The sequence below is a fragment of the Panthera onca genome, chromosome D3, assembly GCF_046562875.1.
Source record: "Panthera onca isolate mPanOnc1 chromosome D3, mPanOnc1 haplotype 2, whole genome shotgun sequence".
NCBI lineage: Eukaryota > Metazoa > Chordata > Mammalia > Carnivora > Felidae > Panthera > Panthera onca.
This window is the reverse complement of record NC_138350.1, coordinates 72357024-72384706: the sequence shown is the minus strand read 5'-3', so window position 1 is coordinate 72384706 and position 27683 is coordinate 72357024. Positions and strand designations below refer to the sequence as shown.

Sequence of the window (27683 nt, the reverse complement as noted above, 5' to 3'; positions counted from 1 at the left end):
GGAAGGGCTCTTAAGCTTGGCACAGAGTCTGTTACAGCTTCTCGGCATGGGAACTAACGTTCAGCTTGTGGTATATATTTAAAATACACAATGAGAAATAGTTCAGATATATGGGAGTTTTAGTTGAACTTAGTTTCATTATTGAAATTTCAGTGTGTTTCTATATAATCAATTTGTTTATTTTTTTAGTGGATATACAATTTCAAAAGTTAAGGGAGGATGCATTTTGAAACAGTATGTGAGGGCTAAAATCAGTTATAAGTTTTTGTGTGGCTCATTGTGGGGAGATGGCTTTTAGTTTAGAATTGCCCAGGCCCTACCTATAGCTACCCATAAAGATCTTATGGAAATTAACATGGTCAAGATCAACCTTTCATTCTGTTTTGTTGCTTTATCTATACTTGAATACCTAAAATCATTCTGAACAGAGATGTGCCTTTCTCTGTAGTCAGTGGCAGAGTTGCACGTGCATATGGTCTCTTATCCTTTGGTAATAGCAGAGAACTTCTTCTAAAATCTGTACGGGCAGACTCTATCTAACTTACGAGTTGGGATGTAAAGTGTCACGTTTCGGTTGTTTGGAACTCTAACATCGTCCAGCAGAAATCATATATTCTAAATGGTTCTAACATCCCAGACCAGCCTATAAAGACCATTTAATCTTAGGTGTGTCTGAATTATTAAAAATAATCCCTGTTTATAACCATGTTTCTATCTTGAAGAGCCTTAAATTTCACCTCTTAAGAAAGGTTTCTCCCACTTCTGCTTTATCTTACTCGCACCCTCATCTGGCAGTGACAAAAGAAGCACCAAGCTCTAGGCCATGTAGGGTGGTTCTTACAAGGTCCAGGAGTGAGAAGCTGGGACTCTTGGAAGTTGAGAAAGGAGCTGACTGCAGTCATAGCATGTGCCACTGGAGGGCTCTTCTTTCTGTGCAGCTAGGAGGTTTGGGCCCCTCGCATTGTAAGCCTCCCACCCTGCCCTCCTTGTCTTTGTCTGGACTAGAGGTTCTCAACCAGATCCGGTTTTGTACCGTCTCCCCTCCCCCCGCCTCCCCACCTCCCCACCTCCCCACCTCCCCCTACTCAGGGAAATTTGGCAATGTGTAGAGACACCTTTGGTTGTCACAGCTGGGGTGGTGCTGCTGGTATATAGCAGATATAGGCCAGGGATGCTGTTGAACATCCACAACAAGGAATTATCCAACCCAAAATGTTAATACGGCCAAGACTGAGACACTACTTTAAACCATTGTTCCTGCTTCAAGTCCCCCCCCCCCCCCCCTTTCTCTTCTTGCTTAATGGCAGGACAGAAATGTAGTCTGGGTTCCCTGATTCTCTCCTACCTTCTATTCTTGAAATAAGCTCAGAGACCTTTTGAGGTTTTTCTAAGGGCTTTAGTATCATCACAACATGGAAATAGATGGAGTAAAAATAACAAGAAAATTACAGTTTCAGGAAATCTTAATTAAAAGCTACCCATGTTATTTGCTGGACTTTAAATAGAACAAAATTGTGATCCTTCTCGAGGCTCTGTCCGTTCTTCCCCAATGTGGTTTCTTCACTGCCTGGGCTTCCCTCCTTCTTCATTCCTACTGCTCAACTGGGAGGAGCCTTGGCAGTGATCCTTTCATGGTCCTCCAAATGAGGAGTGGCAGGAGGGATGAAAGATCCTTGGGTTATTTTAACAAGGGGTTAAGGGAAGGCTCTTTTGTACTGCATGGGTTTAGCCTTGTTGCTATCGTGAAATTCTTAATACTTTTTGTACATTAAGGTCCCTTAATACAAGGGACCTCAGAGTTTCATTTTGTACTGGGTCCTGCAAATAATGTGGCTGGTCTGGCTCACCAGAGCTCTCCCAACCAGCTTTGGTCTAAGTGAGAGGCAATCTGGCTTGGATGAGAAGAGGAAAAGGAGGAGTTTTAAGATTTTTGTAGCAAGAAAACCCCAGCTGAAAATCTGGGAGGGAAGGGCAGATTCATGTGCATGTGCTCAGTGTTCATGTATGAATACTCACCTTTCAGAGTTGATTAATTTCTGATCTGTTTATATTTGTTAATTGTAATAAGATGACCAACTGCTTATTGAATGCCACTGTATGTATGATCAGTGTGCTGAAAGACTTGTGGGAAAAATGTGGGAAAATGATACTTGCTCTGTACTAGCACGTTCAGGTGTTTGTGAAACCTCCTCATTTAGTTTCTATAACCCTTTGAGATTGTTTTTTATTGTCCTTTTCCATAGAGTTGGAAACTGATACTGAGACAGGTTGAGTGGTTTAACTTTGGAAAGCTAGTAAATGACAAAGCAAGGGTTTGAACACAAGCCCACTGACATTCACTCTGCTACTCAGAAGTTAAATCTTCTGCCCTCTGACTCGACTGTCAAGTTGTCAAGTTGATGTTATGAGTATAAATAGAAGGTCGATTTCTTTTTGTCAGTGAATTTTTTATGAACACGACACAGACACATCAGTGTTTGTCAAATTAAATACAGTGGTGGATGAAAATAATAGTGGTATATTTGATCTACATGCTTTTCAGTGTTTCATGAGAAATAGATATTAATATAATGAACCTAAAACAGTGTTCTTATAGAAAAAATTCAAAAGCCTTCTGTTATGTATGCTTATAGTAAATCACACCCTCTCTCCTGTTTTATGAAATACCTGTTACCACTCTATTGTTAGTGGGATTTACCTGAAAATGTTTTCTTGGAGTAGGGGTTCTCAGACTTTAATTTCTATTTACCAAATAAAAATTTGATATTCAATGGGGTTGATACTTGCAGTTAATTCTAAGAAAGCTCATTTTCAGAGAATATATATTATATCAATTCTTTGGTTTTTATCATATAAGCTACACTGAATTATGATTTGATATCTTCTTAAAACCCTGTGCTGGCTTTAGTCTAAATCTAGTACAAGTGTGGGCCTCTTAATTCTGCATGAGGAGGGGGCAGGCATCAGCACAGATTGCCTGCAATTGACGACTTACCCAGTATGACTTAACAGGCAGATGAACTAAGAGCAACTTGATACGTCTCTTCATACGTATTGAACTTTTGTCAGCCTTTGATTTCATGAACGGAAGGGTCTGAGGCCTGTTACCTTATGATCTAACACAGAGCCAAGTATGGAAATGCTCTTCCAGAGCTTTTATTGTTAAGATCAGGGCTGTTTAATCATCGTGACTTGAGTTTCAGTTCCAACTGCACCACTGACTAGTTACATAACTTTTGGTAAGTGACTGTACATGGGACTAATAATGTCTTCTTCAAAATGCTGTAGGAAAGATTCATAGGATTTCTGCACATAAAGCACTGAGCGCAGTGCCAGGCCTGTGGAAAGGGCTTGGTGGATAAGTGGTAGTTGTCCTCTTTCTCCTCCTCTTATTCCACCAAGAGAATATGACTGGGCACCAAAAGAACTTTAGGTCAGCCCTTTCCCTATTTACACCTGAACAATTTGGTATACTCTTAAATATACGTTGACACATGTCTTCCTACAATGGAAAAGAGGAAGGCAAATATCTTCCTCCAGTCCTCCGCAAGAACAGAATAGAATAATATATTTTTTACTTTCTGGTATAATCAGGAATAAAACTCGGAGATCTTGGTGGTCAGTATACACCAGCGTTATGTGTGTACCACCATTCTTTCAACACAGACCAAACCAGCTTTTCTCAAACTGAGATCCCTGGACCTGCATCAAAATCACCTAAGACACTTGTAAAAGAAAGAAAGAAAGAGAGAAAGAAAGAAAGAGAGAGAGAGAGAGAGAGAGAGAGAGAGAAAGAAAGGAAAGAGAGAGAGAAGAGAGAGAAAGAAAGAAAACCAAGCAAGCCCTATAACCCCAGACCTACTGAACACAATCTTTAGGGCTGAGACCTTGGAATATAGATTTAAAACAAGCCACTCTGGTTATTCTTCTGTAGGGGAACACTTAGAAATAGTGACCTATACTCCCTGTCTCACCTCCTTGCCTTTGCTTAAGTGATTTCCTTGTTTGGAGTAGTCTTTCCTCCTGTGTAGAATTCTTACACATTTTTTTCTTTTTTTTAAATCAAGAGCTACCTCTTTCTAAAAGCCTTCCTGGATTCTCCCAAATTGAAGTTCATTTCGTATCTTCTTTGTTGCGGGTATCACAGTCTATCTTGTAGAGTTTTGCTCGTTTCCCAACAAGCAGTAAGCTCCTGGAGGGCAGTGATTACCAGTTATCCTAATAACTATCCTCAGTACCTGACAAAATACTTTGTGTATAATGGGCACTAAAAGAATATTTGTTGAATCTGGAGAGATCCTCTAATTACTTTTTTCCGGTAAACCGTCTTGTTCTGACTTCCCCAGAAGAGCACAGATTCCTTCATTGTACGCATGATCAAGTTCAGGGTGCTAGAGGACAGTACTAATAAACATGACTAGCCTGAGTTCCTACTGCATCAGAATAGGGATGGTGTGTTTGTGTGTGGTTGTGGGGAGCTGCTTTGCTATCCCAGTTTCTTCTCATCCTCTCTTTTGGATATCCTCTGTAAGGCCAGTTGAACAAATTTCCCAAAGTCCCAGTTAAATCCACAGCAATTAAGAAAAGAAAATGCTGCAGTTGTATTCTGGGTTGGTTTACTTTCAGAAAACAGATTCGATCATCTCACTAAAGGAACAGCTTTCATAACATGATCCTGTTTGTCCCCTGGGACTCCAAGATAGAATTACATGCATCTTCATGTGAGGAACAAAGCTGTGGACGTGAACTCCATTTTCCGGGGAGGGAGTTCCTCCAAAGCTGCACTGCCCCTGTCGCTGACATTTTAGACACTTTTGTGGTTTTAGATGACTTTTAATCCCCAGCCTCGCTTCTCCATCGGCCAGTCTACTGGATCAGGCATTGCCCAGACTGTTGGCCATATGACATCATGCACACATGGGCTGTCTCCAGTTTTCTTATATGCTGGAGGGTGATAAAGAAAAGGCGTTAGAGGCACCTGGAGGGTCTAAGTAGTGGGGACTTAGAAAGGGATATAATAACTGAGGGTGATAGCACATTTTGGGAGTTTCTCCAAATATTAAATCACTACTCCTTAAAAGTATTACATTGATTATTTGGCCTCAGGCAACAAGGTTACACTGAGAATAGCATTGATTTGGCAGGTGACATCAGATTTTCAGTGGGTAGGTTAGGATTCATGAAAGCAATAGTGCTTATGAAGGTGTGGTGGAAGAGACGGGATCGCTGTCACAGAGGGAGACTCCTTACACATTTAAGGAGACTCATCATTTCAGTGTTTTTGCCTTTAGCCTTCTAATAGCTGGAGAAGTAATGTAATAACTCCAGATGGCCACAATTTGTCACCTCATGAAAACATAGCATTCATAAATGAGCAGATCAGAAAATTTTAAAGTTAGGCAGAGGAAGATTTCTCCGTTCGCTGTACCTCTCCACAGCATATGCAGGGTTATAAAATGACCAGAGAGAAAGAGAAGAGGTCGTTGAATTTGGTGACAGGAGCTGACTGCCTCCAAGACTAAATCTGGTGAAAATTCATGGGAAATGGGATGGGGGTAGTCAAGTGGAAATGGGGGATGGAGGTAGTACGTATCAGTCATTCCTTGAGGAACTGGCTTGAAAAGTAAAGAAAGTGGTAATTCTAGCAGCTGGATAAAAACAGAGGGTACAATTCCAGTACCCAAAGAATTCCCTTGTGCTGACCCTTTGTAGTCAGACCCTCCCTCCACCCCTAATCCCTGGCAACCTCCCTATAGGTTTTTTTTCCTCAGAATGTCCTATAAATTGAATCACACAGCATGTAAATGACTAGCTTCTTTGACTTAGCATGATGCCTATGTCATTTTAAGAAATATTTTCAAATGTAAAGAAGTTCCCAACCCTAAAACAAACAAACAAAACAGGTAGGGGCCTGAGAAAATTAATGTAGGGAACATGAGTTAGGAACATAAAGATTTGTAAGTTTTTTTATTTTAATGTTTGTTTATTTCTGAGACAGAGAGAGACAGAGCATGAGTGGGGGAGGGGCATAGAGAGAGGGAGACACAGAATCAGAAGCAGGCTCCAGGCACTGAGCTGTCACCACAGAGCCTGATGCGGGGCTCGAACCCACAAACTGTGATATCATGACCTGAGCCGAAGTCGGTTGCTCAACCGATTGAGCCACCTAGGCGCCCCAGGAACATACAGATTTGTAAACAGACATTTATCTCATGAAGACTGTTTCAGTTCTCTCAAAAATTAGGTGAGCTGATAGTGTTGAATGAGTGGTGGAAAGGATGGAGCGCAGGGCAGTGGTGACCTACACCCAGTGTATGTTTTGTTTTATCAAACCAGCCTTTTTTTCCTTCTCCCATATCCCCCACCTCCTCTGGGGAGCGCGAGTGGGGGCAGAAATACACAGTCACCTACACACATCCACCTACGTAAATCCATGTGCCTCCATTTTCATGGCATAAGCGTTTCATTTATACAGAGGTCATCGGTGCATATCGTGTTCAACTTCAGACTTAGTTGAGGGCTGTGAGATGGCATGTGGTGATACCAGGACTTGTAATCCAGATCCATACACTTCGTTTCTCAGTCCAAGGTTTATTTTGCAAGACTTTCCTTTCTCAATTTTATATCGTTTTCCTTTCAGTTAATAGGAATTTAAAAATTAAGAATTAAAAATTATAGAATGTAAAAAAATTGAACTTTTGATATCTAGCAATGGAATTTTATGTAAAATGTTAGTATGTAAAATATTAGTAATCATATCTGTACATAATATCTATACTTTGTTTTTTGGTAGTGTTGATTTATTTTGCAAATTAAGTTATTTTATTTTAAAGGTGCTTGCTAATATCATACTCATTGATTCCTCTGAATACTTTTCCTTTTTCATTAGGAATTGACTGGCTTTTGTTTTCCTTGTTTTTTTTTTTTTTCTTCCCATAGTTGTGATAATCAATGCATAGATAATATTATTTCCCACAAAAAGAGAATAGCAGGTGGGGTTTTTTTGGGACATTTATCACATTTATCAATTATTACCTTCACCTAACTATTTTTCACCCATGATAATTAATGCATTCATGTCCTCATATACGTTGACTACATATTCTGCTGATGACATAATTTATAGGGAGATGTAAGGAGTTGTTACCTTATACCAGCCGTCTTCAGAGGAGAGTGAAGCATTCTATTGCAGGTTACTCTTGGTGCTAGCAGTGAGGTTATTAGAGATCCAGCCTATAACTCTTCTGCCATAAAGAGATTTTTATTGTATCTTGCATTTGTCTGGAGGGCAGTTACCTGATACTTCTCATATATCTAGAAGTCAGAATATAAGCCCTCAGAGTGGTCAAAATTTGCTAAAAGTAAATATGATAAACCTTGTGCCGACGCCCCATGACAGGTACTTTACATACATTGCCCTGTTTAATCCCCACATTAATCTTACATGGTTCTCATTACTGTCACGTTTTACAGAAGAGGCAGTTGAAGGTTTAGACATCTAGAACTGGGGTTTCAACTTGGGTTTGTGTGCCCCTCAGGATCCTCATTCTGAGTCCTTTATTCCCATATTCAGGCATTCAATATTTTTTTTTAGTACCAGTGTTTTTTCAGTACCTACTTTTGACAAGCCCCAGGTATCTGGGATTAAAGACAAATATACAGACTAAGGAATTTCTTTATCTGTTTTTTGTTTTGTTTTGTTTTTTGTTTTGTTTTGTTCTGTTTTTTTTGGCTACAGTGAATAAGAAACAGACTAGAAAAGAGATAAGTCTTGAGGACAGAGACCCAGTGTATCTCATCTACTGACGCATCCACGGGGCAGCATGTAGTTGGAGCTCAGTAAATACATGTTGAACAAACGAATGACATTATTGAGAAGTAATAGCTAACTAGGAGAGAAAATGAAGTACAGAAAGGATATGAAAACCAAACAGCAGAACTGTCTTGGACCATTTAGTGTTTGAATAAGCAATTGCATACCTCAGTGGCCCCATAGAGTATGAGGAGCCTTCAGTGTGCTGACTCATGTCCAGAATGATGGCATGGGGCCACTAAGTGACTCAGGTGATCTGGGCTCTCTGCAACAGGGAGAAAGTCACCCATGAACGTGACACCCTGCTCAAAAAGCAAGGAAGTATACAAAACATTTTAGAAAAGTTTTCATAAAAACTGGCTCTTGACCCCTTAAATACTAAACTTCAGTTTTGGGGAAGAATCACACAGGTGGAGGAGCTCTTCCCCTAATGATACTGAATAAAGGGGTATTTATAATATTTGTTTTCTTTCCCTGATAAATTATAACATTAAATTTTCATACCAAATGAAATCTTTAATAATTCAAGTTACATTCTTTGGAAGTTACCTTATGAAGTACTATATATAATATATAGCATATAAAAATCTATAATACTGTAAAAAGTGAATAGATTGCATAAATAAGAAAATTTTGATTAATATCATTTTAAAGAATTATGACATGTTGAAATAATTCATATTTGGAATATCATTTAGTACATGTAAGGACAAAAGTGGGGAAATTAGGAAACTCTTGAAATTATTTCAGTTTCATCATTCAGCGGCATCGATGCGCTACTTTCTTGGTCCAAGAATGTCTATTAACAGTGATGTTTTGCCTTACAGCTTTTCTGGGAGAAGAGGCTACAAGGACTTAGTGCATCAGATGTAACAGAACAAATTATAAAAACCATGGAACTACCTAAAGGTCTTCAAGGTATTATCCAAATTCAGTTGAGCAGTACCTACTATGTGCCAGGCTCTGTGTTAGATGCTATGGGAGTCAGAAATGATTGAGACAGGGTCTTTACTTTGGGGGATTGTGTGCCTTTCTGGATGATGTCCCTCTTGTGTTGGTGTAAACCCAGGGAGAATGTACTTGAAGAGCTTGTGTGTTGCAGGGATGTTTCCGATTTTTTTCTGTGTAAAAATTTTGGCTTTAGGTTAGGTTCACCGTATAAATCGACCCATGTGCTGCTTTTAGAACCAAATGCAGCCGAGTGGCAGAATTTCTCAGGCTTCCTGCTCAAAGCAGCATCTGGCTTCAATGCTTGCTCTTTCACTCTTCCTCTTATCAGAAGAACAGCTAATAACTCTTCTGTCTCTCCCTGCACAGACTGCTGCTGCATGTAGCAGTGGGAACTGAGGCACTTTGGCCCAGTAACAGCAGCAAGTGGGGTCTGCGGGGTATAGAAATCAGTTAACTAGTGTGCCTGTCATATCCCATGTTAGTTCCATTCCAGAGGAGCGTTATTTTTCAAGTACTAGAACTTCAGCTTCCAAATGTTGATCTAGTGTGGGTTGCTCAAAAATTGTCATAATTCATGGCTAGAACATTATCGCATCCCTCTCTTTTCTTGGAAATTATTGCTTTCACTGGTTTCATAAGTTTAGGACTTCAAGCAGTGCATTTAAATGCGGTCCTGGTGCCAGTCACGGTGTAGGTAGTGTAGGTAGTCACGGTGTGCAATTATTAATTGGTTAATATTAATTGGTTATTATTGGTTATTAATTGGTTAACTTGGATATTTTGTGAGGTATTTGAAAAGGATGTGAGAGCTGCAGGTACAGCATGCTTGCGTTGGCTTTTCCTGTGAAGTCCCAAATAAAAGGAAAGTGTTGAGATATTGCCAGAAATCAATATTGAAACCTACAGGAGTAACTATTGTAGGACTCGAGGGATGCATTAATAGGGAAACTCAAATATGATGTGACTTTAGAAGGGATTTAGCTCATTAAAATAATTGACCCTGCTTGAAGAAACGTAGCCAACTTTAAACAGTTTAGTACCTTGGAGAATGTGTTTTGAAGTTGTGTTAAAATTTTATTAAAATGCTCAACCATTTTGTTACTTTTTTTTTTTGGAATGTTAATTCTCTGGTATATGATAACTGTTCAGTAGATACGATATCATCCTTTTAAATATATGATCCCAAACAAGCATAAAAATGTCAGTTGTTTTAGGTTACGTAAGATTTGCTTAGCACATCTGGAAGTCCCTTTAACCAGTATGTATTTCTGATCGCAGGAGTTGGTCCAGGTAGTAATGACGAGACCCTTTTATCTGCTGTTGCCAGCGCTTTGCACACAAGCTCTGCGCCAATCACAGGGCAGGTCTCCCCTGCTGTGGAAAAGAACCCCGCTGTTTGGCTGAACACATCTCAACCCCTCTGCAAGGCTTTCATTGTCACAGATGAAGACATTAGGTAAGGCAGTTATAATATAACTCCTATTTGATAATCTTTATACTGCCTCCTAGTTTCTGTGGCACATCTGGTTAAGTGACGAATCGATCAGAAAGTTACACTTTTTTTTTTTTTTAATAACTCTTTTGTGAAACTAATGGAAGGTGATATAGGACATTTAAAACAAATACATGCTTGAAAAAAGCTCGAAGTATCATCACGGTCATGTCTGAAGGACACATCAGTTGTACTCTCTACACATTGTTACTGCAGTATCTTTTGCATTTTGGGGTTCTGCCTTTCTGCTGTAAAGAACCCCTTTCATTCAGTGATGCCTTTTGTGATTGCTTTTTGCACTGGTTTGTCTGCAAACCAGTGTCTTCTTTAAAACAAATTGTAACCATGCTGCTTTAAGCTGACTTGTGCTTTCAAAGGTCAGTTTGCTTATCTTGATTCTGTTTACTCTCTTAGGCTTAGTTTAGAGATTTATTCATTTCTGCTTCATCTTGTTTCAGGTAAAGATTTAAGGTGGCCACACACACACACACACACACACACACACACACACGCTCGGTGAGAAGCAAATGGCAAATATCAAGCAAAGGGTAAAGCATAAAGTGGTAAAACAGAGCCAGGGGTAAAGAGAGGACACGAGCTTCATTTCTTAACCTCTTTTACTCCAGGACTGCTCCACAAGTTAGTTTTTAGCATCAAATAGTGAAAAGAAAATGTACAATTCAGATTGATAATGCCCAGAATGTATGAGCAAACCATTGCTCAAAAGAAGCAAACTATTCCAGATATTCAGAGCAGAAAGAAATTGTGATATGGGATTTATGAACTGGAATATCATTGCCTTATAATAAGATTGTAGTGCACTGTATTTTCTTTAAAAATAGGACAATGCATATCTTTCACCATTTCTATCCTCTGAATGTTAAATCAGAAAGTTTTATTAGAGTATTATTCCTAGACAAAACCAGCAGATGGCAGTTTTGAATCATAGAATTTTAAAATGTTTATATTTGTATTTTTTTCCTAAATCCATGAAAAGGTGGCATGAAAATGTTTTTAAATGCGTGAGTCTACCTAGGTTTGTAATGGTAAAGCACTTGCCAGGTTTTAAAGTAGTTCCTTTTGCAAAGATGTAAAATGACTCAAAGTTGCATTCACATGCATTGATTGCATGGAATTTAATTGATCAGCTTTATTTTTTTTTTTAATTTTTTTTTTAACATTTATTTATTTTTGAGACAGAGAGAGACAGAGCATGAACAGGGGAGGGTCAGAGAGAGGGAGACACAGAATCTGAAACAGGCTCCAGGCTCTGAGCTGTCAGCACAGAGCCCGACGTGGGGCTCGAACTCACGGACTGTGAGATCATGACCTGAGCCGAAGTCGCCGCTTAACTGACTGAGCCACCCAGGCAACCCTGATCAGCTTTATTTTTTAAGAAAAACAAAATGTAATTCAAGAGGAGGAAGCGACTTGCCCTTTGGATTATTCTTACCCTTGAGGAAGGAAATTACCCGGGAGACAGGTTCTTACCTGTCTTGGAATGAATACCGGGTAAATCAGTAGGGATTCTGCCAGGTCACTGTGGGCGTAGACTGAGGGCCTCTGGGTGATGTCATGGGAATGCTGATGCCTTCAACAGCAGATCTTTTGATAGTAGAGCAGACTATCTCAAAGCCAGATCTCCATGATTTCCTTTTAGGGTAAACTTGTTTAACAAATTATCCATTTGATTTAATTGTCATAACAGAAATTATTATGCACACATTTCTTGTTGAATTAATACAGGTTCAAAATTATTGCAAATGGAATTATTACCCTTTCTCTAATTGTGCAGCCAATATTCTGTTTAATTGTTTTTAATGCTTTTTTTTTTTTTTTTTGAGGGGGGTGGGAGGGGCAGAGAGTGGGTGGAGACAGATCTGAAGCAGGCTCCGCACTGACAGGAATGAGCCGATATGGGGCTGGAACTCACAAACTGTGAGATCATGACCTGATCCGAAGTCAAGACACTCAACCAACTGAGCTGTCCCGGTGCCCTGCCAATATTCTGTTTATATTAGACCTTCAGTTAAAGATCTAAACATTGGGGCACCTGGTTGGCTCAGTCGGTTAAGCATCCGACTTCGGCTCAGGTCATGATCTCGCAGTCCATGAGTTCGAGCCCCGCATCAGGCTCTGTGCAGACAGCTCAGAGCCTGGAGCCTGCTTCGGATTCTGTGTCTCTCCCCCTCTCTGCCCCTCCCCCGCTCATGCTCTGTCTCTCTGTCTCTGAGAAATGAATAAACCTTAAAAAAAAATTTAAAGATCTAAACATTAAGTATATATTTTTTTCAGCATATTCGATAACATTTTAATCCTTGGATGTTATTTTAATATAAGTAACAAGTCCTCACAAACTTAGCAGCCTAAAACACCACCCATTTATAGCTCACAGTTCTGTAGGCCGGAGGCCTGGGCCTGATACACAAGTCGATTCTCTGCCCAGGGTCTTTCAGGGCGGAAACCAAAGTGTCAGTTGCACTGCATTCCCTTCTAAGATCCTCTTTCAAGGTCCTGTGATTTTTGCAGAATCCATTTTCTTGTAGTTGTAGGACTGGGGCCCCTGGTGTCTTGTTGGATGTGGGGTGAGGCTATTCACAGTTCCTTGCCCTGAGGTTCCCTCCACATTTTCTCTCCCAACTTCTTTCAGAAAGGGCGCAGCCTCTTCTAAGAGTTCTTATGAGGTCAGGCCCTCTGGGATAATCTCTTTTGATTAACTCAAGGTCCCATTAATCAGTAGCCTAATCACGGAGGGACATCCCAGCCCATTCACACGTTCTGCCTTCCCTGAAGGGGAGGGAACTGCATAGGGAGTCTCTCCAGGGGCAGGGACTGTTGCAATTCTGCCTACCACCATGGGCAGATGCAGATGCTTTATTTCAGCTTACATAAGTATGGGAAGGAATGCTCAAGACAAAAGAATCGATGGCAAACATTAGATTTGCTCTGTTTTCTTCCTAATGGGATTACTCTGGGGCACTTGTGCAGATTCTCATACTCAGTTACTAGGAGTGAGAGATTGCCGATGAGACTGATATGCCATTTGTCATAAACCTTGAGTCAGGGAGCCCAAGGCGAGACTGACTATGTAAGAAATAAACAATGTTTCTTCTTGACCCTGCTCCAACTACATGAAAATCTGTTCAACTCCAGTTTCTTAACATGGCAGAGGCTAACTCAGTGACAGCCTTCCTCTTTGTGAAAATTCATGTATAAAGTGGAAGGCTGTACCTTTTAACTCTGTGCTGTTTTTTTGACTGCAGTAAAGAGGACATCTAAAGTTTTTGTGGCTGTAGAGTTTTATGTTAGCTTCTCACTTGGGATACAGTCTCAGGAGATCAAGAAACGTGCAGGCTGGGATACAGCACAGCACATGCAGCTTTACACCTAGCTGAGGACGCAAGAGGCACGTCCTCAGGGAAGCTTCACGTGCTCTTCCAGAATGTCACCCCACCACTTGCCCAGGTTTGAGGCAGTGCTGCACTTCGTTTTCCTCAATATCGACAGAGAAAAATCACCCCCCCCCCCCAGCCCCCACTGTAGAGCCCTCAGTATTGCTTGTCGTGTCTCTTACTTGTCACTGAACTGTTCCATGTCCCAGTCTACATCTGTCCTAACCAGCTTTCCTCTGGCCTCAAGACGCAATTTGTCCCGCTCTCGAGTCAAGGCCAGCACTCCACTTGTGGCTCTACTTCTTTCCCTGTCTTGGGTTTCCTGAACCTCTTCCTTCCTAGGGTTCCCCTTCCTCTCTGCAGCCGTGGCCTCTTCGCTGGGTTCTGGATGTGAATTGCTACTTACCGTCTTTGCTCAGGAGAGCTGTTTTAGGAATCCCTCTCTTGCACTGTCACGGAGCTACTCTGAAATTTAGTCTGACTTCTAGATGCAAAGTACATACCAGTAGACTTTCTTCCCGGGCTTTGTTTCCCACCTAATGGTTCAGAACCTCTTTTTATGACTTGGCGCTATTAACTTTCACTTTTGAGGTCCCACTGCAATCCCCAAGACACAGAGAAACTTGCGGCATGGTCTTAACCTCTCAGCTCATCTCAGTTGAGATGCTGTTCGGCTTTTCTCCTTGGTCTTGGCTTCTTTGTGATGGCCTGCTGTCGCTAGGACTGGGAACCCAGGGAAGAGCTCCGACGGGCTGGCCCCTAACAAAGACAGAATGCGGCACTCCATCGTGCCCCCATTTCCTCCATCTTCCTCTGTGCTTTGTTGAACAAATCTCTTCCCCTTCTTTATTTCCCATATAACTTTTCTTTTATCCCTGCTTTCAAGTTATTTCTAATCTCCCTTATAGCAACAGCCCCAAATCTTCACATACTTGAAAGTTTTGAAATTGAAGAAGAGGTCACTGCAATAAATCCACTCCTGCCAGGAATTCTCAGCGAGATGTGGGATACCTGCCTGTCTGAAGTTTCCTCTTTTTGGCAAGGCCCGCCTCCTGTGCAATTTGGCTTTGTGGGTGTAGGAGAAAGTTTTGCAAAGTTAAGGAGAAGGAAATGTACTGTCGGGAGTTTTCGTGATTTTGATAAACTAAACATAAACTGTAGTAGCAGCTGCATGGTTCCAGTACTTGCCAGATCATCAGTGCAATTTTACTTTTTTTTTTTTTTTTTAAAGGAAACAGGAAGAGCGAGTACAACAAGTACGCAAAAAATTGGAAGAAGCACTGATGGCAGACATCTTGTCACGAGCTGCTGATACGGAAGAAATGGATATCGAAATGGACAGTGGAGATGAAGCCTAAGAATATGATCAGGTAAACGGAGAGCAGAGAGGGAGGGGCTTGCACCTGAAGATGGTTGATTTTCTTGCTTTTGCCCTTTGTGGCCTGCCTCAGCAAAGTATAGACGCTCCCCCGCAGGGGTGAGCAGGCGCCGTTAGGCCTCTTCTGTGTTTAAGAATCACCCTTTTGTCCTAATGATGTGAAGACACTCACAGCCCTGAAGCCACTTGCAAGGAGTCTAACCTCCTCTTGTAATGCCAGGTGGAAGAAAGGAGAGCGGTCGCAGGTGGTGAAGGTAGCGGTCATCCCCGCCACACTATCTTTCTGGGGTCTGTTGTTCCCCCCCTCCCTTTTTTTTTATTTTTTATTTTCGAGAGAGAGAAGGAGAGGGAGAATGAATGCGACCAGGGGAGGGGCAGAGACAGAGGGAAACAGACTCTGAAGCAGGCTCCAGGCTCTGAGCTGTCAGCACAGAGCTTGATGTGGGGCTGGAACTCACACCACGAGATCATGACCTGAGCTGAAGTCGGATGCTTAACGAACTGAGTCACCCAGGCGCCCCTGTTGTCTGCTCTTGAAAATTAGGGCCCTAAAGTAGGTTTTCTCTAGCATAGACTTGATGCAGAGAGACTCAGAAGGACATTTTAAAGGATAATAAATAATTTACCTTACAACATACAAACTTTGACCCTGTCGTGAGCTCACATGAGTGTCATAGGTTCTGTCCTGGTGGGTATATATTCTCTTTAAGTGGCTGTGGTCCAGGCTCCAGGAGTTAATGTGGCATCTTGCTTCCCAACTGCCATCCTGCTTGGTTTCGGCAGACCTTGTCTTACTTTCTGTCCCCCATGAGCCAGTGACTTATTTATGTCTTTTGAAGCCAAAACTGAGGCATTGTGGGGAGACAGAGAGAGAGAGAGAGAGAGAGAAAGAGAGAGAACCAGCAGAGTGAGTTAGAATTCTAACTCCTAGATGTTTTTGAATCTGTCCTCCCCCATCCCTTTCAGTCTATGGACCCACACCTGGCCCCGCTTAGTCATTCTTGCTTTTGGTGCTAGTTCTGGAGACACAGTGGTGGCCACAATCACACGGTCCCTCTGCTCATGGAACGTGCCATACAGTTGTACTAGCCAGACGCTCACCACATTCCATAATTACCAACTGTGATCAGTGCTACAAAGGAAAAGCAAAGGTAGTGGGGGAGCTGATGGCAGGGGAGCTAATGTGGCGTGAAGGGTCAACAAAGCCTCTGTGAGGAGGTGACATTTATGTTGAGCCTCAAGGGCAAGCAGCAATAGGCCAGAGTTCGGGATAAAAGTGTTCCCATGAAAAGAAACAGCAAGGAGAATTCAGTGCCTTCACAGTAGGTCTGGGGAGCACTGGGAGAATGTGTGGAGGGGAATCTTGTCATGCTGATGGGTTGTTGTTAAGGGTTTCCAGCTTTAACATTAAAGCAAATGGGAATCCACTGAAGGCTGAGGAACATGGTCAGATGTGCTTATGTGCAAGTTCCTTTTGGCTGCCGTGTGAAAAAGAGGATTAGAGCAGGGACAGCCTGGACGCGGGGTGGCCAGCGAGGAGGCTGTTGTAGCTTGGCAGCGAGAGAGATGGTGGCTTCACAGGAATGTTGGCAGTGGGTGCAGAGAAAAAGAGGAAGAGCAGAGGTCCGTTTGAGACGTATTTGGAGATAGAATCAGCTTGACCAGGTGACTGATTGGAAGTGATGGGGACGACTCCAGGTTTTTCACTTGAGCCGCCGAGGGATGGCCAGAGGCCCGTTTGGTACAGGCACAGACAGGGTATTGTGTGCAGGGACGCTGAGTCAATGGTTCACACAACCTTCCCTTCCCATCGGTGCCTTTGCCGTAACCCAGGCAGTGGCTCATGCCACGGTGATACAGAAATCGTGTAATAATTATAGTGCCTCACATTATGTATTCAGTGATAGCATCTCCATTTGGTGACAGTTTCCTGAACACACGGAACCATGGGAATCCAGTTCAGTGCTATTTTAAGTCTTTTTTTTTTTCTCCCTTATTGAGGACAGGAAGACGCCATGTTGGCATTGAATCTTGTTTTCCACTCTGGCCGGGATGTGTTTTATGGGCTTTGATGAGTGTGCTTGGTCTGTGTAAGTCCTTCAGAGGAAAAGTCTGAAGCATGTTTCTTCTGTCTGAAGGCTTCAGCCATGCTGTCTCTGGAGCGCGGTGTGGGCATTGGAATGGTTGTACCTGGATTGCATCAAAACGGACTCTAGGAGAGCCCTCCTCTTCAGAGCCTTTTAGCATTTGTTGTTTTTCAGACTTTGTCCTGAAGACAATTTAATCAGGGGTCTGCTAACTGAGGTTTCATTAGACCCTTGTTTACATCGCAGATCACTTTGCAAATGGGTATCAAGGCAGTACCCTGATTTATGTAAGCAAGTGTGGGTTTTAGGGACTAGGCACTTTGTTCATGTAAGAGCCAGCATTGGGGTCCTGGGTGGCTCAGTAGGTTAAGTGTCTGACTTCAGCTCAGGTCATGATCTCGCGGTTTGTGTGTTCGGGCCCCTGTTAGGCTCTGTGCTGACCGCTCTGACACACACACTCTCTCTCTAAAAAATGAATAAGCGTTATAAATAAATGAATGAATGAATGAATGCCAGCATTGCCCATTGCCTGGCACAAATGTGGTTAATGGTGGGAACAAACTAAATAATACTGAGTGATTAGAATTTTAATATATACTTAAAGTAGCCATTGTTTTGGCATGTTGGGTGCAGAGAGATTCAGAGTATGGGTATCACATCCTAAACTGGGGAATGGTATTATGAGACCAGGCCATTAGACTCGAAGGTTGTGGAAGAATTAGAAGTACTTCTTAGTTCTCAGAATGAAATGTACCTAATTCACTCATTTAGTCCGCTCTGCACCTAAACTGTTTCATAAACCAGAGCACTGCCACGTAACGTAATCAGATGTTCATAATAATCTGTAGAATAGGTAGGGCTTGGCTTGATCAAAGGGTAGGTCATGGCCGACTTCACATGGCTCATAAGAGATGGAGCCTGTAACACGCAGTTCCGCTTGGGTCTGTCACCCCACCATGCCATGGTTCTTTCTGATGTTCCTTATTAGCAAAGTGGGCCTTTATTTATTTGTCTTATTTTTATTTAAAAAGTTTTTTAATGTTTATTCATTTTTGAGAGACAGGAGAGACAGAGTGCAGGCAGGGGAGGGGCAGAGAGAGAGGGAGACACAGAATCCGACGGAGGCTCCAGGCTCTGAGCTGTCAGCACAGAGCCTGATGCGGGGCTCGAACCCATGAACCATGAGATCATGACCTGAGCTGAAGTCGGATGCTGACTGAGCCACCCAGGTGCCCCTATTTGATATATATGTATATATATCCATAACAGGTTGAGACTGTTAAAATTTTACAATCATAGAGGAGTATCCAGATTATCGCAGTTTTAGGAGTGAATGCAACAAGAAGAAAACCATAAAAGCAAAGGTTTTAAAATACGTAGCTACATCTGAGACACAGGATCACATATATAAACTCTGCCATTGCACAGTACTGTTTCACCCAGGTGAAATAATAATAAAACTTCAGTGCATATCTGTCATCTGTAAATGCTCTGAAGTAAAGTAAATCAGTTAGTAGTTTTTCTAAATTTTCTCAAAATTGTTTGGATTTGGCTGCATCTAATACATTCTTTTTTTTTTAATTTGTATGCCCTATGATTTCTCTTTTTATATGGATTCAATTAATTATAGATAGTATTTGTGTTAGCATACAAAGCTGTACATATGACTCTTTTGAAAATAAAAGGAGTATAAAGTTATTGTTAAAGCACTTGAAACAATGGGAGGATATGTTGAACATTTTTTATGTACAAAGTGCTGTAATGAAATGTTAACAAGACTTTAAAAATGTGGCTCTACGTGAAGTTTAACCTCTAACTACTTTTTCAAGTTCTGCTGACCTCACCTGAGAAATCATTGAATTACTTAAATTTGTTTGTTTTTCCTTACAGGTAACTTTCGACCAACGTTCCCCAAGAGCAAATTTCTAGAATTGAACAAAAGCGTTTCCACTGGGTTTCGCCTGTAAGAAAAAAAACATACCCGAGCACATACAGCTTTTTAATAGCACTAACCAATGCCTTTTTAGATGTATTTTTGATGTATATATCTATTATTCAAAAAATGATGTTTATTTTGAGTCCTAGGACTTAAAATTAGACTTTTGTAATATCAAGGAGGACGCTTAAGTTGAAGCTGAGCTTTTGATGCCAGGTGCAATCTACTGGAAATGTAGCACTTACGTGAAATATTTGTTTTCCCCCCGTTTTAATATGAACCGATCAGTAGTACCAAATAAATCTCCCAATTAAAGATTATTGTGACTTCACTGTATATAAACAGATTTTTATACTTTATTGAAAGAGGACACCTGTACATTCTTCCATCATCACTGTAAAGACAAATAAATGATTATATTCACAGACTGATTGGAATTCTTTCTGTTAAAAGAGCACACATAATAAATAGCCTCCCCCGCCCCCTTGGGATTCCTGATTTACAGTCAGCTGTGATCCCTGGGCCTTAGGTTTCAAATGGAGGTGGTAGAGAATAGTTCATGCATTTGCAATACGCCTCCGAATAGCGTGAAAACTGTGTCGCTTTCCCCTGAATTCTCAGTTGCCATCTAGCATGTGTCAGGGTTTATTTTTTTTTTTTTTATTTTTTTTTTTTCTTGCCTGTGACTAGTACTTTTGTTAGTTTTATAAAAATAAAGCATTTCCTTCCCTTGGGCGTGAGTTAGGTACACAGGTACCCTTTGGATGGTACTGGAAGTCCATGGCTGTTGTTTTTTCTAGAACAGTTAGTGTTTTCTCATGTCTGCTGGCTTACTGAGTTAACAGGTGCAGGTTAGACCCTTTGCTCCAGAGAGAGGCAACTTTCCAGGCAGAGTTGCTTAATGAGCCAGATTGTAATACTTTACTAATCAGTCCCCGGCCTCCACAGTATTATTTTGTTGTTGTTGTTGTTGAAACTCTCAAGTGTAACTTCATTACCACTTAAATTCTTCGATACCTATTTACTACAACTGGCACAGCATTATTAAATGAGTTTAAAAAGCAAAAACATACTTAAGTTAATGTGATGCCAAGGAAAAGGAGGGAGTGGTTGTAAGCAAATTTGAAGATATTTTGGGAAATAATAGCTTTCTACAGGGAGGGTTTATGTACTTCTTCACTCTGAGTTCTTTTGAAATTAGACCAAGAAATGATGTGGTCCATGGTGTGACCAGTTCCATATAAGTGTCACCTGTACCTTTTATTACCACTACCTCCAGCACCCTTCCAGTTCCTGAGGAAGGGAGGAATAACAGTCAAAGCAATACAACTGGCTAGGTTTGGGCTGCTGTCTCTCTGGACCTTATGCCAAACTATATTAGTAACACCTTCTTGGAATTCCTGATTTATAGTCAGCTTTGATTTCTGTCCCTTACGCCACCAGCTTCCTCAGAGCATTCTTACTGGCAATTGAGCCTGGATACTTGGCAGACTCTGGGCAGACTACTGGCCAAGGATGCCTCCTCTGGGCCCATCAAACTGCCCCAAACAAGGTGGCCGTGGGAAGTCAATATTGATATCTTTTCAAGAACTGGTGTAGCTACTTAGAATGGATGTCCAAAGGCTTTTCTTAGGTTCCCCCGCCCCAAGTCCATGATTTCTCTTCTGTAATTAAGCTTGGGGTAACTTCACCTTGGTGATCATATGTTCTTTTTACAAAGCTATCCAACCAAGATATACATGCTTTTATAAACAGTTTTGGTAAAAGCAAAAACACAATGTACACACGTATAAAACTTTGATTTTTGTTCTTATATACTTTGCTCAGGTAGAGAACAAGGTATGAAAGCCATTACATGGTGTCCAACTGGCGACCATCTTATAAGTCCAGGTCTTCCCAAGATATCCACAGGATAACATGTCCAGAATTAAACATTCATTATCTTATTCCCCAAATCTACCACCGTCCTGCATCCCCTAACAAGGGTAGAAGCAAATCATCCCATTCAATTGCTCAAAGCAGGTGCCCTTGAGTGGTCCCTGTTCCCTTGCTTCCAACATCCTGTCAGTCCTGTTAGAACTATCAAATGCCCTTCTCGCACCCATACCTCTTCTCCATTCCCGCAACCACTGCCTTCATGCAACTCCTTTCCTCTCCTCTGGACTTTGAGTGGCTTCTTTCTCCCTGCCTCCCTCCTTCCCTCCTTCTGTCTCCATCCCTCCTCCTCCATATGGTCATCAAAATGGTCCTCAAATGTGACTGTATCATTTCCCTACTCAAAGTTTCTCACTTCTCCATGTAATTTTTAAGAATTATTTTAAGAATTTTTAAGAGTGAGCACTTTGAAATGAAAAGAACCTGTGTCTGAACCTTGGTTTTTGCCATTTGTGTGACTCGTCAGGTGACTTAATCTCCTTGAGCCCTGTTCCTCCTCCATGAAATAGGAATAATACTACCTCATAGAGTCGTCGTGAGGACTAAATGAGCTACTGTTTATAAAGCATTTAGCACAGTGCCTGGTGCATAGTGAACGCTCCCGTCGGAGCATGCCTTTGTCATAACCCCTGCAGGTGTCAGTTTTATGTCACTTCCAAGAGGCATTTTCTAATAACTGTAACTACTCTCCGCCCCTGTAATATTCGTTTTCTGCCTCAGCACTCTGTTTATTTCCTTTGTAGAAATCTTCTCAATCTGTATTTATTTGTTGACTTTTTGTCTATCTCTTTACTAGAATGTAAGCTCCACGAGAGCGAGGATGTGTCTGTCTTGTTCCCTGGTACAACCCCAGCATTAGCCTAGTGCCTGGTACATAGTAAGCACTTAATAAATGTTTGTTGAATAAATGGATGAATGATCAAAAGGCTCTCCATGATCTGATCCCTGCCTATTTGTCTAGGTCATCCTGCCCCTCTTATCACCTTCAGCTCGAGAAAAACCACATTACTTGGTCCTTCTGAGTGCCCCTTGGGCCTCTGTGTCTTTGCACCTGTCATTCCCTTTGCCTGCCTGTCTACATGGCAAATTCCTGGTTACTGGTCAAGTCTCAGCTCGGTGGCTACCTCCTCTGTGAAGCTGTCCCTGATTTCTCCAGCAAGATGTTCTTCCCTCTTCCAGGTCCCCCCTGCACTCTGTAAATACCTCCATGGAAGCACTTTACTGTATTGTAAATTTGTTTGCATGTCTGTTTCTACTTTTAGACTGTAAGCACCGTGAAAGCAGAGATTGCCTCTTTTCATCTTAATGTCCCCAGAGCCTAGCACAGTGTCCAGCACATAGCAGTTTTGTCAATAAATATTTATTGGAATGAATCTGTAAATGAACAAAGAGCCTTGCAGTTGAAGAAGTGTTGCGAGACGAATGTATTATCAAGGAAAGGAATGCCCCTGGTGGCTTCCAGTGTATTTCTTTGTTCTAGAAGAGAGATCTTGAGAGCATTATGTAATCTCGCTGAATATAAGAGTACTTGTTTGAATTTGAAAGATAAGTTGAGTAATAGAGATCTTCGTAAATGATTGCAAAAGATATCAAAAAGCTTTGTGATCTCAAATGCTACAAAGTCCAAAATAAATATTTGCACTATTAGTATTTCCATAGTCAATGCTATGCGAAAAGTGTACAGCAATAAATTTTGAAGCTTTAAAAATGTTTGTGTAAGTCATCTTCAATGACTTAATCCATGAAACACATCTCTGGCCTGTGTTTCCTGGACGCAAGGGGATTTAGATGGGGTTTAGGGCCCCAAAGCTTTCAGAGCTTACTCAGTGACACTACTCCCATTTGCGAAGACATTTGCTTAGTCGTGTGCCGTGGGTATGTCTACTGAGCAGAAGGGCTGAAAGCTTCTCCACAGAATCAGAGGGAGGCCAACTACACATTGTGAGGCCGTAGCTTCCAAGCCTCTGCCCGAGCTAGCATCGCTTTGTTGTCCTGCCTGCCTTCACTCCTGGGATGCAGATGTGACCTCTCTACAAAATCTACTCCAGTGAATGGCCTCCACCGAAACTCTAGTTCCGTGAAGGCAGTTCCATCAGGCACTTACACAGGATTAGCTAGCAGTAGCTGGGGGATTGGGAATTGGGGTAGTGAGCTACCAATCTGCATGTCTCAAAGGGTCTGCGATGAACTTTGAAAATTTACACACTGATGTCTCTAGAAGGGCATGTGTCACTCTGTCAATCACTCGGCTTTTGTTTTGATAGCAGGACAAAAGTTATTTCATTTATACAGCATTTCATAATTTATAGAACACTTTCACCCCCATTAATGTCATGTTTGAATTTTAACTTATATTTAAGCTATGAAATATGCACATGTTGTCCCCATGTAAGAGCTGAGGAGCCTAAGAAGCAGGTTAAATGACTTACTCAAGCCAGAAAGGTGCAGCGGTGGGAATCCGAATGCAGAGGTCTTCTGTTTCTAGAATGCCACGCAACCTTCCGATGCCCTTCCCCACTTGGGTTTCAAGCTGCATTTCTTTCTGTGACCGAGAACAACACGGTATGGTTTATTAAGTACAGCGTGACTGTGGCCTGAAAGCTTATATAGGGCAGAGCGATTTTTTGTTTTTTTTTTTTAATAGGAAACCTGCTTCTTTTATGTGGGAGTAGTCAAAGCTTTTCCAGTGATCTCTTCTGCTGAGCAATCTTTACCAGGATTACTTCTCTTTTACAAGAGGTGGGAACAGGTGCAGTTTACTAGTCACAGAATGTTGGGAGTTATTTTGATCTGCAGGGGGCTGTTAGCGTTTTCTTCCTGCTGTACCACTTTCAGCTTTTTGCTTCATGAACGAGATGCTGTGAGACGTCCAGCAGCAAGATGCAATGGGCGCGGGTCCTGGGGAAGGGGTTTGAAGTGGGGTGTATCCACACGTGTGACTTGGGCATGCATAAAAGCATTCGCCGGCCGTGGGAAAAACTCTGGCCTTTTGATATGTGCTTGCATCTTATCCTTTTAAGATCTAAATTTTTGAGTGTTTTATGATACACATATTAGTAGAGCAGCACATGTAGGTAATTTATAAGTAAATTCCATAAATAATTGGGATATATGCTTTTGTTTCTGAAAGGGTTTCTAAATTAAAAGAGTTTTGAGACCACTACCCCGGTGCAAGTCTCCTTATCTGGGGTTCAAGGAACCTCCTCTTGCCATTGGATGTGATAACATCCCCTGTCTGTGATAACATGCCCTTCTCCGGGGGTATCGATGGCTTCCATAAAGCTCTCAATAGAGAATATATATCATAGTGCCTGGTATATGGTACGTATTTCACAAATGGTAGCAGCCCCTTCTCTAAAAACAACAAAACAAAACAAAAACAAAACCCTAGAGAATTTTGGGGGGGATTAGAACCTGCTTTTGAGGAGTTAGCCTGAATTTTGTTGACTGGACAGATACTCCTGGGATCAGGAGAGAAAAAGCAAGGAGTTTTGTGTGTGAGGGTGGGAGAGGTTGATGGCGAGGGGTCAGAGTGCCTTGTTGATCACAGCATGATTTGCTGAAGGCCTGGGACCCAACAATAGCTAGTTGTGTGAAAACAGAAACGTTTGGAAACTCAACGAGAAAGATACAGCAGCGACATGGTGGAAAATGCTGTTCATGGTGGGAATGAATGCCTTCTTTGAAAACTTTCTCTTTCCCTCCCCTCCGTCCCCCAAAACACTCAGTATAATGTTATAAATGAGAAAACCACAACCGTATAGCTATCACAGTTATTTTTAAAAACTGTGGTGCTGCCTTGGCACAAACTAGATTTTAGTTTTCCCCATGCTGCTGTGAAAAGGGATTGATTAGTCACCTGACACGGAAAACACTTAGCACTGGGGAAACACAGTGACTCGGGGAGTCAAAACACATTCAGCTTTCCTGGAACTTTAAATTCATTCAGGGAATAGTCGCAATCTTTGTTCTTCTAATTTTTTTTTTTTTTTTTTTTTTTTTTTAATGAAATCCCATAGCCTCCACTGCCATATCCTTCAAGACCAGCAGAGAGGCAAAAGGAAATAAAGGCAGAATGCTAACGAATGGAGATAATTCAGACCACTCAAGGAGATTCCTACCTGAATACAGAGGAATTTGGGGAAGAGATAAATGTGACAATGAAGAAATTTATACTCTCACAAACATGTCTACTTAGAGTTCTCTTGTTAATTCAGATGTCTACTCCTAAACTTAGATCATATCCTCAAATAGTCAAATAGAAAAGGGAACGTCTTCTCTTTTCCATTTCCTTATTTAACCATCTGTGGCAGGTACAGAAGGCTGGTTAACCTGATGGCTATTCACAGCTGTGCCAATGCCACCTTTAAGTTCCTAATTAAGATCTGATGCTTAGAGCTTCAGCAGCCATCACGTGACCTTGAAGAGACAAATGTGAAGGTGAAAAAGCAACACTGCAAGGGGGATGGATTGGCAAATCAGGAAGAGCCCAGATTCTCAAGGTCAATGTTAAATTCTTGGACTAGCTCTGTTAATACCTCCCCTGGGCTGTTTGCTAAATCAACAATACCAACATACAATGAATGTCTCTCTCTCTCTCTCTCTCTCTCTCCTCTCTCTTTTAAGCTATTGCTAACTGGTACATGCCCAAATTTAGACTTCACTTTGAGTACTAATAGTCACCAGGAGTTTTGTCAAGTTTTCTTTCTCAGTATCATTTTTCTTGCGCTACTCACGTGCAGGCTTTTGTGAACCCTGTCTGGGTTACTACAGTGGCTTCTATCTGCTCTCCCTGCCACCAGCTTCTCCAGCTCTGTGCCATTTTAAGTAGTGCTGCCAGACCTTTCTCAAATGCCTCTTAGATTACCCGGTGTTCTGAGTCATATTTACAGTGGGTTTCTATCCTTTTGGACGAGGTCTGAATTCCTCAGATGACATTCTTGTCCTTGGTCTACGCGGCTTACCTGTGGACACTTGGGGCTAAAACCCTTAGTTAAGATAGAGACACTCTTATCAAGTATGACATACGGTGTTACCTCCCACAAGCTGAAGGCCGTGGTTAGTCTTTTCTGGTCAAGGCCAAATTCTTTACCATACACTTTGTGGTAAGTGTTTTGGTAGCAGATTCTACCTTAGTTATTACCACGACCCTCAGCAAAGTTTGGTTGATAATCAGGTTAATATTCAGGCATTCTAGAATGATCATACTTAAAGGGCAATTAGCATATAATGCCATTCCACTAAAGCCTTCTTTTTCTTTTTTTTTTAAGTTTATTTATTTTGAGAGAGACAGAGACTGTGTGAGTTGGGAGGGGCAGAGAGAGAATCCCAAGCAGACTCTGCACTGCCAGTACAGAGCCCACTATGTGGGGCTCGAAACCATGAAACTGAGATCATGACCTGAGCTGAAATCAAGAGTCGGACGCTTAACCGACTGGGCCCCCCAGGTGCCCCCAGCCTCATTTTTCAACTCTCCTCTTCCTACTACACAGGAATATTTCTTTGCATTCATCCCATAAGATAAGCAAGAGAATCTCTCTGCTGCTCTTTCTTCATGAACTGTATAAGATAATTGAGAAATAATTGCTTCCTTTTTTCTTAATCTGGAGCAAAAATATGGTATAAGAATAAACAACAAGGCCACAGACTGAGTAATCTTGCCAACATTTTACCTCCTGGAAAGGAAAAGCAATCATCTCCATTAAACTTTAGCAATAATAATTATTGCAGCAATTACAAAGTCATAGGTCTTTCCTACCTTTAATTTAATACTTTTTAGACCTTTAAAAAATCCGCCATTTTATCTACATCAGAACATTTTTGGTTCTAAGCTTATGACTCTAGTGAAAGGGATAAACCAGCTCCTGAGTCTATAGGACAAGAGAACAGGAGTCTTGACACACATTATTTCTACAATAGAGTTATCATATCTGGGGGGGGGCCTGAGGTTTGAAAGTCATCAAAGAAGGTGAAAACATAAATAGTCAAAATTACCCTCAAAAACTCTAAATCTCCTATCATAGTTCAGCATATACAATTCTATAAAGTAATTCTAAACATGAGTCGAAATCGGTGGTTTTCAGTCTGGGGTAATTTTGCCCGCCTCCCCCGCTCCCTCTACTGGGACATGTGGCAGTGTTGAGCCATGTTTGGTTCTCACAAAGAAGAGGGTGCACTTGCTGTTGACATCAAGTGAGTAGAGGACAGGGACGCTGCTTCAAATCCTACAATGCATGGAACAGCACCCCCGATGTCCATGGTGCCAAGACCTTGGTGTGAAGAGAGAGACTTTTTTTTTTTTATAAAAAATTTTTTTTAACATTTATTTATTTTTGAGAGAGGAAGAGACGGACTACAAGCTGGGGAGGGGCAGAGAGAGAGAGGGAGACACAGAATCCGAAGCAGGCTCCAGGCTCTAAGTTGCCCGCACAGAGCCTGACGGGGAGACGCGGGGCTTGAACTCACGAACCTTGAGATCACGACCTGAGCCGAAGTCAGACGCTCAACCGACTGAGCCACCCAGGTGCCCCAAGAGAGACTTTTTAAAAAAAGGCTTTATGGAGATATCTGAGTATTTTATTTTGCCCGTCAGGTAAATGTCACTCACCAGAGGTGAATGGGGTGGGGTAGGTAGAAAATTCTAAAGTGCTCCTTCATGCCTGAATGATTCCATACCATTCTGGGATTTTTAAAAAAAAA

At 41.6% G+C, this 27683-nt stretch overlaps 1 protein-coding gene across 1 annotated transcript in view; it reads left to right on the top strand.

The window, feature by feature from the left end:
* Positions 1–19474, top strand: part of MBD2 (methyl-CpG binding domain protein 2) — a 65502-nt gene extending 46028 nt beyond the window's left edge. Inside the window, exons 4-7 of the mRNA XM_060613885.3 lie at positions 8641–8731; positions 10043–10220; positions 14880–15018; positions 19004–19474. Coding sequence (XP_060469868.1) covers positions 8641–8731; positions 10043–10220; positions 14880–15006 — 396 coding nt within the window. The 3' untranslated portion in view covers positions 15007–15018; positions 19004–19474. The remainder of the gene's footprint in view (positions 1–8640; positions 8732–10042; positions 10221–14879; positions 15019–19003) is intronic.
* Positions 19475–27683: the final 8209 nt, after the last annotated feature.